At 45.8% G+C, this 15922-nt stretch overlaps 1 protein-coding gene across 1 annotated transcript in view; it reads left to right on the top strand.

The window, feature by feature from the left end:
- Positions 1–324: 324 nt before the first annotated feature.
- The window catches only part of SAMD4A (sterile alpha motif domain containing 4A), a 152933-nt gene continuing 137335 nt past the window's right edge, over positions 325–15922 (top strand). Inside the window, exon 1 of the mRNA XM_067463099.1 lies at positions 325–623. Coding sequence (XP_067319200.1) covers positions 428–623 — 196 coding nt within the window. The 5' untranslated portion in view covers positions 325–427. The remainder of the gene's footprint in view (positions 624–15922) is intronic.

The following is a 15922-nucleotide window of genomic DNA, read 5'->3' as shown; positions in this document are numbered from 1 at the left end:
AACCTCAAGAGCAAACGTCTCCAAAACATCACTATCATTTGTGCCATAATTGTGAAATAGACTCTGAAGAAGAAGAAGGGACACCTATTTGGAGTCTGTTTTCCTTGTGCTGTGTCACCATTAACATCGTTTTGGAAAGGATTTCGAGAAAGCCACCGCTGGTTTTCGGAAGGCAAAGTGTGCCCAAGGAGAAGAGCCAACTCGACCTCAAGGGCCGTCTCCAAACATCTCTCCCATTTGTGCCATAATTGTAAAATAGACTGGAGGAGGAGGAGGAGGAAGAAGAAGAAGAAGGGAGTGGGTGGGTGGGGGCTTGATAGAGCAAAACCTTCTTAAGATATTTTTTCTCTTGCGAAAGATACATTACACCCTCTTACCTATACGAGTTCATTCTTCTGCTGTTCAAGAGGTAGACACGCACGCAACCATGATGTTTCGAGACCAGGTGGGAGTTTTGGCAGGTTGGTTCAAAGGCTGGAACGAGTGCGAACAGACCGTGGCCTTGCTTTCCCTGTTGAAAAGAGTGAGCCGGAGTCAGGCCCGATTCCTCCAACTCTGCCTTGAGCATTCCCTGGCTGACTGCACAGAGCTACACGTTCTGGAAAATGAAGCCAACAGCCCTGGTAAGTCTCTCTCTTTTCCTTTTTGGCTTGCCTTCTTTTCTTCCTTCCTTCCTTCCTTGCTTCTTTCCTTCCTTGCTTCCTAACTTCCTTCTTTGCATCTTTCCTTCCCTCCTTCTTTCCTTCCTTCCTTCCTTCCTTCCTTCCTTCCTTCCTTCCTTCCTTCCTTCCTTGCTCTCTTGCTTCCTTCCTACTTTCCTTCTTTCCATCCCTCTTTCCATTCCTTCCCTCCTTTTTTCCTTCCTTCCTTGCTTCCTTCCATCCTTATTCCCTCCCTCCCTTCCTTCCTTCCTTCCTTCCTTCCTTCCTTCCTTCCTTCCTTCCTTCCTTCTTTGCTCGCTTGCTTCCTTCCTACTTTCCTTCTTTCCATCCCTCTTTCCATTCCTTCCCTCCTTTTTCCTTCCTTCCTTGCATCCTTCCTTCCTTCTTTGCTTCCTTCCATCCTTATTCCCTCCCTCCCTCCCTCCCTCCCTCCCTTCCTTCCTTCCTTCCTTCCTTCCTTCCTTCTTTGCTTGCTTCCTTCCTTCCCTCCTTTTTCCCTTCCTTCCTTCTTTGCATCTTTCCTTGCTTCCCTCCTTCTTTCCTTGCTTGCTTGCTTCCTTCCCTCCTTCCTTCCTTCTACCCTTCCTTCCCTCCTTCCTTACCTCCTTCCTTTCCTCCCTTCCTCCCATCCTCCCTTCTTATTTCCTTCCTTCCTTCTTTGCTTGCTTGCTTCCTTCCCTCCTTCCTTTCTTCCTTTCTTGCATCCTTCCCTCCTTCCTTCTTTGCTTGCTTCCTTCCTTCCCTCCTTCTTTTCTTCCTTCCTTCTACCCTTCCTTCCTTCCCTCCTTCTTTGCTTCCTTCCTTCCTTCCCTCCTTTTTTCTTCCTTCCTTGCATCCTTCCTTCCTTCCTTCTGTGCTTGCTTGCTTCCTTCCTTCCTTCCTCCCTTCCTCCCTTCCACCCTTTGCTTTGGTGCATCCCATCCCTTTATCAACCCTGCATTGATTGTCAAAAAGGATGGTGCAAACTCCGCTTTCCAAAGGAGAGGGGGGAAATAGGGCTACCTGTGGGTACGGATTCTCCTTCCAAAAGCAAAAACAACAACATTGATTTGGGAAGCATCTTGCAACTCTTTGCATCTAAAAGGGAGAAAGAATCCTATTTTGGTGTGTTCTGTGTCAGATTCAGTGCAGGGTCTCTGGCGATGTGAATGGTATGGTAGTCATTTTCCTTTTTTTTCCACCCTCCAGTGCAACTTCCTGCCCGTATAAGTAAGTCAGATCACGTAGAGTCTGGAATTTTTAAGGCTTCTTTTTTTAAGGCAGTGTCAGTTGCTCTGCCTTTTTGGTCGCATGCGTGCGAGGGGAGGAAAGGAGGATGGTTCTTTCTCCCTTTTTTAAAGGGATAGGGGAGGCGAGGATCTATTCCCCCCACCCCCTAAAAAGCCTCCTAAGCATTTGTGCATTTATTTATCTGGTGTCAGTTTTTAGCCCTTCGGGTATCGCCTTTCACAAGAAGTCTTGGTGGAAATATCTTTTCAGCCGGAGCTGCTGCCGCTGCCGCCGTGGTGTGTGTGTGTGGCATTGGCAGTACGTTCGCTGCATAAATACATGCTGAATCAGACGTCTTGTCGTTATTAATGGAACTCTTGTGTGCATTAAAAAGGTTGGGCTTCCTAAAGTTGTAAGGCGGTGCTTGGAGGAAATGAGAGTCATTCCCCCTTTTTTTATCGTGTGTGTCATCAGAAGAGAGAAACTTTGGCTCAATGGGTGTCTTTGGGCTGCAATTGGATTGTCTTTGGCAACTCTGGCTAGGATGATGGGAACTAGAGTCAAACTGCTATGCAACAGTTGATCCGAATCCCTATATCGATGATTCACAACCTTCCGAATGCCGCGACCCCTTAATACAGTTCCTCATGTTGTGGATGTAACATTATTACATCCACAACATGTAACATTATTACATCCCCAACTGTAACGTTATTTTCGTTGCTACTTCATATCTGTAATTTTGCTACTGTTATGAATCGTAATGTAAATAGAATCATAGAATCATAGAATCAAAGAGTTGGAAGAGACCTCCTGGGCCATCCAGTCCAACCCCATTCTACCAAGAAGCAGGAATATTGCATTCAAATCACCCCTGACAGATGGCCATCCAGCCCCTGTTTAAAAGCTTCCAAAGAAGGAGCCTCCACCACACTCCGGGGCAGAGAATCATAGAATCAAAGAGTTGGAAGAGACCTCATGGGCCATCCAGTCCAACCCCATTCTACCAAGAAGCAGGAATATTGCATTCAAATCACCCCTGACAGATGGCCATCCAGCCCCTGTTTAAAAGCTTCCAAAGAAGGAGCCTCCATCACACTCCGGGGCAGAGAATCATAGAATCATAGAATCAAAGAGTTGGAAGAGACCTCATGGGCCATCCAGTCCAACCCCATTCTACCAAGAGGCAGGAATATTGCATTCAAATCACCCCTGACAGATGGCCATCCAGCCCCTGTTTAAAAGCTTCCAAAGAAGGAGCCTCCACCACACTCCGGGGCAGAGAGTTCCACTGCTGAACGGCTCTCACAGTCAGGAAGTTCTTCCTCATGTTCAGATGGAATCTCCTTTCTTGTAGTTTGAAGCCATTGTTCCGTTGCATCCTAATCTCCAGGGAAGCAGAAAACAAGCTTGCTCCCTCCTCCCTGTGGCTTCCTCTCACATATTTATACATGGCTATCATGTCTCCTCTCAGCCTTCTCTTCTTCAGGCTAAACATGCCCAGTTCCCTAAGCCGCTCCTCATAGGGCTTGTTCTCCAGACCCTTGATCATTTTAGTCGCCCTCCTCTGGACACATTCCAGCTTGTCAATCTCTCTCTTGAATTGTGGTGCCCAGAATTGGACACAATATTCCAGATGTGGTCTAACCAAAGCAGAATAGAGGGGTAGCATGACTTCCCTGGACCTAGACACTATGCTCCTCTTGATGCAGGCCAAAATCCCATTGGCTTTTTTTGCCGGCACATCACATTGTTGGCTCATGTTTAACTTGTTGTCCACGAAGGCTCCAAGATCTTTTTCTGATATGCAGGGTGTATATTCATTCACTGGGCCAAATTTGGCACAAATACCCGATACACCCAAATGTGAATACTGGTAGAGTTTGGGAGAAATAGACCTTGACATTTGGGAGTTGTAGTTGCTGGGATTTATAGTTCAGCTACAATCAAAGAGCATTCTGAACTTCACAAACGGTGGAATTGTATTTTCGTTGCTACTTCATGTCTGTAATTTTGCTACTGTTATGAATCATAATGTAAATATCTGATATGCAGGGTGTATATTCATTCACTGGGCCAAATTTGGCACAAAATACACCTAAATGTGAACACTGGTAGAGTTTGGGGAAAAGAGACCTTGACATCTGGGAGTTGTTGTTGCTGGGATTTATAGTTCAGCTACAATCAAAGAGCATTCTGAACCCCACGAATGATAGAATTGGGACAAACGAACACTGATAGAGTTTGAGGAAAAGAGACCTTGACATCTGGGAGTTGTTGCTGCTGGGATTTATAGTTCAGCTACAATCAAAGAGCATTCTGAACTTCACCAGTGGTGGAATTGTACCAAACTTGGCACACGGAATTCCCATGACTAACAGAAAATACTGGAATGGTTTGGTGGGCATTGATCTTGAGTTTGGGAGTTGTAGTTCACCTACATCCAGAGAGCATTGTGGACTCAAACAATGAGACAATTGTGGACTCAAACAATGATAGATCTGGACCAAACTTGGCACGAATACTCAGTACTGGTGGAGTTTGGGGAAAATAGGCCTTGACATTTGGGAGTTGTAGTTCAACTAAAATCAAAGAGCATTCCGAACACCATCAATGATGGAATAAAACCGAACTTGACACACAGAACTCCCATGACCAAGAGAAAATACTTGAATGGTTTGGTGGGCATTGACTTTGAGTTTGGGAGTTGTAGTTCACCTACATCCAGAGTGCATTGTGGACTCAAACAATGATAGATCTGGACCAAACTTGGCACGAATACTCAATATGCCCAAATGTAAACACTTGTGGAGTTGGGGGAAAATAGACCTTGACATTTGGGAACTGCAGTTGTTGGGTTTTATAGTTCACCTACAATCAAAGAGCATTCTGAACCCCACCAATGATAGAATTTCGCCATAGACCTTGACATTTGGGAGTTGTAGTCGCTAGGATTTATAGTTCTCCTACAATCAAAGAACATTCTGAACTCCACCAATGATGGAATTGTGCCAAACTTGGCACACGGAATTCCCATGACCAACAGAAAATACTGGAAGGGTTTGGTGGGCATTGTCCTTGAGTTTTGGAGTTGTAGTTCACCTATATCCAGAGAGCACTGTGGACTCAAACAAGGATGGATCTGGACCAGACTTGGCACAAATACTCAATACTGGTGGATTTTGGGGAAAACAGACCTTGACATTTGGGAGTTGTAGTTGCTAGGATTTATAGTTCATCTACAATCAAAGAGCATTCTGAATTCCACCAACGATGGAATAAAACCAAACTATAAGAAGGTCCTCCATGGTGCATGTGGCAGGGCTCAGGTTGCATTGCAGTAAGTGGTCTGTGGTTTGCTCTTCTCCACACGCGAATGTTGTGGATTCCACTTTGTGGCCCCATTTCCTAAGGTTGGCTCTGCACCTCGTGGTGCCAGAGCGCAGTCTTTTCAGCACCTTCCAAGTCGCCCCAGTTTTCTGTGTGCCCAGGGGGGAGTCTCTCATTTGGTATCAGCCATGGATCGAGGTTCTGGGTTTGAGCCTGCCACTTTTGGACTCTCGCTTGCTGGGGTGTTCCAGCGAGTGTCTCTGTATATCTTAGAAAACTATGTCTTGATTTACGTCACTGACGTGCTGGCTGATACCCAAAAAAGGGATGAGCTGGAAATGTCACTGCCTTTGTCCTTTCACTATTGGCTGCTACTTCCTGGCGGATGTCAGGTGGTGCAATACCGACTAAGCAGTGTAATTTCTCCAGTGGTGTAGGGCGCAGAAACCCCGTGATAATGCGGCATGTCTCATTAAGAGCCACATCCACTGTTTTAACGTGGTGAGATGTGTTCCACACTGGGAATGCGTACTCAGCAGCAAAGTAGCACAGCGCAAGGGCAGATGTCTTCACTGTGTCTGGTTGTGATCCCCAGGTTGTGCCAGTCAGCTTTCGTATGATGCTGTTTCTAGCACCCACTTTTTGCTTGATGTTCAGGCAGTGCTTCTTGTAGGTCAGAGCACGGTCCAGAGTGACTCCCACGTATTTGGGTGTGCTGCAATGCTCCAGAGGGATTCCTTCCCAGGTGATCCTCAGAGCTCGGGATGCATTTGGGATGAGATGTACATATTTTAATAAGTAAACAAAAACATGCCCAAGGTGCTGGAAATTGCCCTTAGAGGGGTTCATCTACTATATAATCCCAATACAAGTGGAGGATCCCTTATCTGAAATACTCCAAAATGGACATCTGAGATAGGGACACCTTTGGGTTTCCAGGCTGTATGTCCCTGTTCTAGCAGCATTCACTTCTGATGTTTTGCCTGCATCTGTGACAAGCATGCTCAGAGGTTCTGTTAGCAATGAGACAAGTGGAGTGTATATATATCTGTGAAATAATGTCCAGGGTGAGAGAAAGAACCCTTGTTTGTCCAAAGCAAGTGTGGATGTTGTGGTTAGCAAGCTTGAATATAATTGAGTAGCCATGAAGCTGTAAAGTCAATCAGTGAGGGTATTTGCATACAGGTTGCCTGGTCGTTGTTGCCTGGAGGCACCCTTTGTTTGGGAGGTGTTTACTGGCACTTGGTTATTTGCTGTCTGGAGTTCCTCTGTTTCTTAGTGGTCTTTCTTATTTACTGTCTTGATTCTGGTGCTTTTTTAATACTGGCATTCAGATTTTGATCATTTTCATGATTTTCTCCTTTCTGTTGAAATTGTCCACCTGCTTGAGTATTTCAATGGCTTCTCTGTGTAGCCTGACGTGGTGGTTGCTAGAGTGGTCTAGAACACTTCGGGTCCCAAGCAGTGTGTATATGTGAGTTTCTGTATAATGCACATTGAGTGTGTCGCCAAGGGAAGATTATTGCAACTAGTGGATTTATGGCACTTATGCTTCCAAATCTATTAATCCTGTGTGTTTCTTGACAGGTGAGTGCCAATCACATAAAAGCCTGATGAGAAAAGCCTACATATTGTGCACAGTGATGCAATGAAAATGACACACTTTTGCATGCTAAATAGCGTCTAAGGGTGCGCCTGTAGCACGCATAGGCAAACTTCGGTCCTCCAGGAATTCTCACAATTCCTAACAGCCACCGGCATAACACCTGGAGGGCCAAAGTTTGCTCATGCCTGGTCTAGGTAAAGGTAAAGAGTTTCCCCTGACATTAAGTCTAACCATGTCCGACTCTGGTGATTGGTGTTCATCTCCACTTCTAAGCCGAAGAGTGGCCGTTGTCCGTAGACATCTCCAAGTCATGTGGCCAGCATGACTGCATGGAGTGCCATTATCTTCCTGCAAAAGTCGTACCAATAGATCTGCTCACATTTGCATGTTTTCAAACCACTACGTTGGCAGAAGCTGGGGCTAACTGCGGGAGCTCACCCCGCTCCCCGTATTTGAACCGCCAACCTTTCATCCTCCTAAACCAGTGGTTCTCAACCTTCCTAATGCTGCGACCCCTTAATACAGTTCCTCATGTTGTGGTGCACCCCAACCATAAAATTATTTCCATTGCTAATTCATAACTGTAATTTTGCAACTGTTGTGTATCGTCATATGAATATCTGATATGCAGGTTTAATTTCATCCACTGGACCAAATTTGGCACACATACCTGATGCGCCCAAATTTGAATAGTGGTGGTGTTGAAGGGACTGATTTTGTCATTTGGGAGTTGTAGTTGCTGGGATTTATAGTTCACCTACAATCAAAGAGTATTCTGGACTCCACCAATGATGGAATTAAACCAAACTTAGCACACATAACTCCCATGAACAAGAGAAAATACTGGAAGGGTTTGGTGGGCACTGACCTTGAGTTTTGGAGTTGTAGTTTACCTACATCCAGAGAGCACTGTGGACTCAAACAATGATGGATCTGGACCAAATTGGCACAAATACTCAATATGCCCAAATGTAAACACTGGTGGAGTTTGGGGGAAATAGACTTTGACATTTGAGAGTTGTAGTTGCTAGGATGTATAGTTCACCTAAAATCAAAGAGCATTCCAAACCTCACCAATGATAGAATTAGGCCAAACATAACTCAAAAACCACTGGATGAATTGCCGCCAAATTTGGCCACAAGACACCTAATAACACAAGGAGTGACCTTCACTCAAAAAATTGAGTTTGTCATTTGGGAGTTGTAGCTGATGGGATTTATAGTTTACCTACAATCAAAGAGCATTCTGAACTCTACCAACGATTGAATTGAGCCAGACTTCCCACACAGAACCCCCATGACCAATAGAAAATACTGTGTTTTCTGGTGGTCTTTGGTTACCCCTCTGGCACCCCCTCGCGACCCCTCCATGGGTCCCGACCCCCAGGTTGAAAAACACTGCACTAGTGTGTCACGTGAAAAATACTCCCCTCTGACCCCACAAACAACAGCTAATACTGTTCAAGTGTAGATACTACAACTTTTATAATTTGCACAATGTGTTGATTGAGTTACAATAATTGCCACTAAAAGGGATAACTTTCTAATTAAGAAAATCTGTTGACAGTGATGTTTGTGATGAACCCCATGGAGCCGCTACAGACGAAATGACACAAGAATCAGCTGTAATGTTGGGGCTTGCTGCTGCTCCCTCATATTAACTAGCCCAAAAACCCCTTCAGAGTTTTTAAAAATCCAATCGAGTGCCGAAAGGCAAGAGGTCGATACAACAGGTTTGCTTGATCAAGTCACCTTGCTGGGTGGAGAGTGCCACATTGAACTGGGGTGCAGTTTCATTTTACAGTCAGAACTTTGAGCATTTTTTGAGCATGTGCTTACTTACTTAGGCGATCCCTTGTTGGATGAGTAAGATGGTCTTCCATTATGGGTTTCCTTGTGGGTCCGTATGTGGCTGTGGAGCCCTATTCTTGCTCTGCATCTTTTTCCGCAGTGAGGGTATTGGTTTCCAGGTGGAAGGCGGTCCCGGTCAGAGTTGGCTTGAAGTGCCTTCCTCCTGGCATGTTTCTCTCTTTCACCCTCCACTCGTGCCTCCTCGAATTCTGCAGCACTGCTGGTCACAGCTGACCTCCAGCTGGAGCGCTCAAGGGCCAGGGCTTCCCAGTTCTCAGTGTCTATGCCAGAGTTTTTAAGGTTGGCTTTGAGGCCATCTTTAAATCTCTTTTCCTGCCCACCAACTTCTATTTTCCATTCTTGAGTTCGGAGTAGAGCAACTGCTTTGGGAGATGGTTGACAACGTGGCCGGCCCAGCGGAGTTGATGTTGGAGGACCATCACTTCAATGCTGGTGGTCTTTGCTTCTTCCAGCACGCTGACGTTGCCAGCATGTGCACATAAGAAGTGTAAAAGAAAAATGTCCAGATTTTGTTTATTTGGTAAATGAAACATATATGTTATACATTACACGAAACGTATATGTATTATACATTATTTAATGCACACATCACATAGTATGAAACGTTTATGAGTTGGTTTAACCTCCACTCTGTCAATAAAACTGAATTACCGTGCCGCAAAAGGGTGCATGAAAAGTTTGGAAAGTTCTGCATTAGGACGTGGAACAATGGCTTCAAACTACAAGAAAGGAGACTCTATCTGAACATTAGGAAGATCTTCCTGACTGTGAGAGCTGTTCAGCAGTGGGACTCTCTGCCCCGGAGTGTGGTAGAGGCTTCTTCTTTGGAGGCTTCAAAGCAGAGGCTGTGCCGTCGCGCCTGGGGGCTATAGCTCTTGGTGAAAGAGGCATGGACGTGACATCTTTCCCTAGGGGATTGCTTCTTGCCCTTCTTTAGGAAACTGGAACTCTTAAACACCCAAAACACTAGATAACTCAAAATAAGATGTATTGATCACAAAGAGTTATTTCTTTAAAGAAGTGAGCTGGAAGCTCCAGAGGGGTGAAGGAAAATATACACTACAGTCTCAATCCTGGGTCCAAGGAGTTTGAAGCTGAGAAGCTTTTCCAAGTTTCCTCTTTCCTCAATGGTTGTGAATGCCGGAGCAATCCACAACCCCAGTTCAAATGGCCTATGTTTGAAGACTCAGGATCTTCCTCTGGTGCCAAAAGAACCGGTTTGAAGGCTTCCAACGTCGTTCAGGTTGGTCTGAACATGAAGCATAAGTCTCAAGGGTAAGAACCTCAGAATTGGTGCTGAGAGGTAACTTAATCAGGATCTTTCAGAGCCAAGTCTCTTACTCACATCCATCTGATAGACACTCTGATGGCAGAATGAAAAAAGGGAAGCACTCCCCTCCTCCAGGAAGAGGTGGAGCCAAACAATTGAGCTTGAGAAAGCAATTCAACTGGAGCAAACAACACTGATTGACAGCTATAAATAACCAATCAGTCCAACTATACATAAGCAGGGTAAAATCTTGTATCTTGCAACTAACAGTTGTATAAATCTTGTAACTAACAATTCTACACATAGGTGGTGCCGTCACAGGGGCTGGATGGCCATCTGCCAGGGGTGCTTTGAATGCAATTTTCCTGCTTCTTGGCAGAAAGGGGTTGGACTAGATGGCCCACAGGTCTCTATGATTCTAGCTCTTTAACAGCGGAATATGATTCCTAGAGTGCAGTTGCTTCTCCTTCTCTCTTTACACAGTAGCTGGATGGCCACTTGTCGGGAGTGCTTTGATTGTATGGCAGAATGGGCTGAGACTGGATGGACTTTGGGGTCCTTTCCAACTTACGTTTCTGTGATTCTATTATACTTTTAATGGTTGTGTAGAACATGACAGCTCTAGGATCCTATGAAATGCTAAGGCATGCTTTGGTAAACTCAGAGGCGGCCCTAGGTAATTTTCAATGGTAAGCAAACAGTATTTTGGCGCCCCCCCCCCCCAAAACCAATCACTATCTATCTATCTATCTATCTATCTATCTATCTATCTATCTATCTATTAGGCCTGGGTAACAACGCAAAAATTTGTTTCTAAAATTGTTTTGTAATTGGGTTTTTTTTTTGTTTCGATATTTAAAATAATTACAAAATTTTCAAAAAAAAAAGTTCGGTATTTACGAAATTTCGTAAATATTTACAAAACATTTTGTAAAGATGGCGCCCTTTTTTTTCAATATTTTTTCAATATTTTTTAAATTTAATTATTAATTTAGTAGAATAGGGAGGAGAAATTAAAATTATTATTAAGGAGTGAAGGCAGGCACTCACTCTGGCGGGCCCTCTAATCAAGGTGGTCAGTTGAAACATTCACACCTCGCTCCAGCAGACAAGAGTCCTTTGTCCCACCCTGGTCATTATTCCACATAAATATATAAACCCTTTTTCCTACTTCCAACAGACCTCACTAGTAGAGGATGCTTGCCATAGATGCAGGCAAAACGTCAGGAGAGAATGCCTCGCTCGCCCCTCTCGCTCGCCGCTCGCTTGCCCCTCTTGCTCGCCGCTCGCTCGCCCCTCTCACTCGCCATAGATGCAGGCGAAAAGTCAGGAGAAAATGCCTCTAGGCCATGGCCATATGGCCTGAAAAACCTACAACAACCCAATCAGGGACATCTAATCACCTCTCAACAAAAGATTGCTCCAGGCACTGCCAGGCCATCAAATGCTAATCAAGGTGGTCAGTTGAAACATTCACACCTCGCTCCAGCAGACAAGAGTCCTTTGTCCCACCCTGGTCATTATTCCACATAAATATAAACCCTTATAAATATAGACTTCACTACCTCTGAGGATGCTGCTTGCCATAGATGCAGGCAAAACGTCAGGAGAGAATGCCTCGCTCGCCCCTCTCGCTCGCCATAGATGCAGGCGAAAAGTCAGGAGAAAATGCCTCTAGGCCATGGCCATATGGCCTGAAAAAACCTACAACAACCCAATCAGGGACATCTGTAATCACCTCTCAACAAAAGATTGCTCCAGGCACTGCCAGGCCATCAAATGCTAATCAAGGTGGTCAGTTGAAACATTCACACCTCGCTCCAGCAGACAAGAGTCCTTTGTCCCACCCTGGTCATTATTCCACATAAATATAAACCCTTATAAATATAGACTTCACTACCTCTGAGGATGCTGCTTGCCATAGATGCAGGCAAAACGTCAGGAGAGAATGCCTCACTCGCCCCACTCGCTCGCCATAGATGCAGGCGAAAAGTCAGGAGAAAATGCCTCTAGGCCATGGCCATATGGCCTGAAAAAACCTACAACAACCCAATCAGGGACATCTAATCACCTCTCAACAAAAGATTGCTCCAGGCACTGCCAGGCCATCAAATGCTAATCAAGGTGGTCAGTTGAAACATTCACACCTCGCTCCAGCAGACAAGAGTCCTTTGTCCCACCCTGGTCATTATTCCACATAAATATAAACCCTTATAAATATAGACTTCACTACCTCTGAGGATGCTGCTTGCCATAGATGCAGGCAAAACGTCAGGAGAGAATGCCTCACTCGCCCCTCTCGCTCGCCATAGATGCAGGCGAAAAGTCAGGAGAAAATGCCTCTAGACCATGGCCATATGGCCTGAAAAAACCTACAACAACCCAATCAGGGACATCGAATCACCTCTCAACAAAAGATTGCTCCAGGCACTGCCAGGCCATCAAATGCTAATCAAGGTGGTCAGTTGAAACATTCACACCTCGCTCCAGCAGACAAGAGTCCTTTGTCCCACCCTGGTCATTATTCCACATAAATATAAACCCTTATAAATATATTCACTACCTCTGAGGATGCTGCTTGCCATAGATGCAGGCAAAACGTCAGGAGAGAATGCCTCACTCGCCCCTCTCGCTCGCCATAGATGCAGGCGAAAAGTCAGGAGAAAATGCCTCTAGGCCATGGCCATATGGCCTGAAAAAACCTACAACAACCCAATCAGGGACATCTAATCACCTCTCAACAAAAGATTGCTCCAGGCACTGCCAGGCCATCAAATGCTAATCAAGGTGGTCAGTTGAAACATTCACACCTCGCTCCAGCAGACAAGAGTCCTTTGTCCCACCCTGGTCATTATTCCACATAAATATAAACCCTTATAAATATAGACTTCACTACCTCTGAGGATGCTGCTTGCCATAGATGCAGGCAAAACGTCAGGAGAGAATGCCTCGCTCGCCCCTCTCGCTCGCCATAGATGCAGGCGAAAAGTCAGGAGAAAATGCCTCTAGGCCATGGCCATATGGCCTGAAAAAACCTACAACAACCCAATCAGGGACATCTGTAATCACCTCTCAACAAAAGATTGCTCCAGGCACTGCCAGGCCATCAAATGCTAATCAAGGTGGTCAGTTGAAACATTCACACCTCGCTCCAGCAGACAAGAGTCCTTTGTCCCACCCTGGTCATTATTCCACATAAATATAAACCCTTATAAATATAGACTTCACTACCTCTGAGGATGCTGCTTGCCATAGATGCAGGCAAAACGTCAGGAGAGAATGCCTCGCTCGCCCCTCTCGCTCGCCATAGATGCAGGCGAAAAGTCAGGAGAAAATGCCTCTAGGCCATGGCCATATGGCCTGAAAAAACCTACAACAACCCAATCAGGGACATCTAATCACCTCTCAACAAAAGATTGCTCCAGGCACTGCCAGGCCATCAAATGCTAATCAAGGTGGTCAGTTGAAACATTCACACCTCGCTCCAGCAGACAAGAGTCCTTTGTCCCACCCTGGTCATTATTCCACATAAATATAAACCCTTATAAATATAGACTTCACTACCTCTGAGGATGCTGCTTGCCATAGATGCAGGCAAAACGTCAGGAGAGAATGCCTCGCTCGCCCCTCTCGCTCGCCATAGATGCAGGCGAAAAGTCAGGAGAAAATGCCTCTAGGCCATGGCCATATGGCCTGAAAAAACCTACAACAACCCAATCAGGGACATCTAATCACCTCTCAACAAAAGATTGCTCCAGGCACTGCCAGGCCATCAAATGCTAATCAAGGTGGTCAGTTGAAACATTCACACCTCGCTCCAGCAGACAAGAGTCCTTTGTCCCACCCTGGTCATTATTCCACATAAATATAAACCCTTATAAATATAGACTTCACTACCTCTGAGGATGCTGCTTGCCATAGATGCAGGCAAAACGTCAGGAGAGAATGCCTCGCTCGCCCCTCGCCCAAAATCTGGCTACCAGTACCCTCTAAAATAACCCTCTAAAATCAGAACAATAAATAAAGAGCAACACTAAAAAAGGGGGGGAATTCCTGACATGAAGCAATCAGGGCCAGTTAACCGCTCCCAACAAAGGATTCCTGGGCAGCAACTAGCTCGGCTTCGAAGCTGCAAGGCCATTAAATACTCATCAAGATGACCAATTGCAACATTCACACTTACCTCAAGCAGACATGAGTTCTTTTTCCCACCCTGGACATTCCACAGATATATAAACCCCACTTGCCTAGTTACAAACAGACCTCACAGCCTCTTGAGGATGCCTGCCATAGATGTGGGTGAAACATCAGGTGAGAATGCTTCACCAAGCACCAAAGAGCATTCTGAACTCCACCCATAATAGAACTGAACCAAACTTGGCATACAGGACTTTCATGACTAACAGAAAATACTGGAGAGGGGGTTGGGAAAAATAGAGCCTGACATTTGGGAATTGCAGTTTACCAAGCACCAAAGAACATTCTGAGCTCCACCAACAATAGAATTGAACCAAGCTTGGCATATAGGACTTCCATTACCAAATACTAGAGGGGTTTGGGGGAGGCATGTACAGAAGATGACATTTGCAGTACCTTTTGACCAGGCCTCCTTGCTGCCCTGAGAGGGGCCCAGGCTCAGCTGCAGGGAAGGAAAGGGAAAGCGAAAGAGCCTGGCTGGCTGCCTCCCTCCCTCCCTCCTGGCAGCACGTGGAGGGAGGGAGGGAGGACTTCCCTCTCGCCTAGTGGGCGGGGCCTGCGCTTCTCCATTAGAAGAAGGCTGCGGAGGGCGCATGGGGCCTGCAGGAGGAGGCGTGGCCTAAGGACAGAACAGCGCCCCCTGGCAAAAAAAGTATTCCGCCACCGCTTACTTCGAGTAATGGACGGGCCGCCCCTGGGTAAACTACAAATCCCAGCCTTCCATAGCCTTGAGCCACGGCAATCAAAGTGGTGTCAAAATGTAGGCCAAATACTTGTTTTCTTCTGCTGAGGAAGGGTTATGTCTGCACATGCACAGAGGCACTGTGTTTACAGCTGCATTCCTAAACATTTGGGGAAGAGAGAGACAATGAACCTATTGATTTCAAGCCCCGATATCAACAATGCATACGTTGTAAATCAGAAACGGCGGAGAAGGAAAGCTCTGTTACACCTAGTTGCTTTGAGGAGTGATCATAAAAATGAGAAATATGTTTTCTTTTCCTTTGAGCAAAAAATATCCCGCCCTTGCAGAACAGAAGCAGTATATTATTATTTTTTTCAAAAAAGCAATTTGAGTGAAATCCAAGGAGTGTCTCATACTGACAACAACCTTCTATCAAAAGAGGCCAAGGAGGCGTCCGCACTGTGGAATGGATGCAGTTTGACACCACTTCCGCTGCCATGGCTCCGTTCATGGGAGTTGTAGTTGGGTCAGTGCTACAAGTATTCTTTGGTAGCCTAAATATCTCGGAAAACTACAACTCCCAGGATTTTATAGCACTGAACCATGGCAGGTGAAGTAGTATCAAATGGCGCTGTTTATAGTGTAGTTGGCCACTTGGAGTGCCTCTGGTGTTGCTGCAAGAAGGTCCTCCATTGTGCATGAGGCAGGGCTCAGGGTGCATTGCAGCAGGTGGTCAGTGGTTTGCTCCTCTCCGCACTCGCATGTCGAGGATTCCACCCTGTAGCCCCATTTCATGAGGTTGGCTCTGCATCTCGTGGTGCCAGAGCGCAGTCTGTTCAGCGCCTTCCAAGTCGCCCAGTCTTCTGTGTGCCCAGGAGGGAGTCTCTCGTCTGGTATCACCCATGGATTGAGGTGCTGGGTTTGAGCCTGCCACTTTTGGACTCTCGCTTGCTGGGGTGTTCCAGCGAGTGTCTCTGTAGATCTAAGAAAACTATGTCTTGATTTAAGTTGTTGACGTGCTAGCTGATACCCAAACAGGGGATGAGCTGGAGATGTCTCTGCCTTGGTCCTTTCACTATTGGCTGCCACTT

This window comes from Anolis sagrei, chromosome 1, assembly GCF_037176765.1.
Source record: "Anolis sagrei isolate rAnoSag1 chromosome 1, rAnoSag1.mat, whole genome shotgun sequence".
In the NCBI taxonomy this organism is placed as follows: domain Eukaryota; kingdom Metazoa; phylum Chordata; class Lepidosauria; order Squamata; family Dactyloidae; genus Anolis; species Anolis sagrei.
The sequence above is the reverse complement of the archived record's forward strand: the minus strand, read 5'-3'. Positions and strand labels throughout refer to the sequence as shown.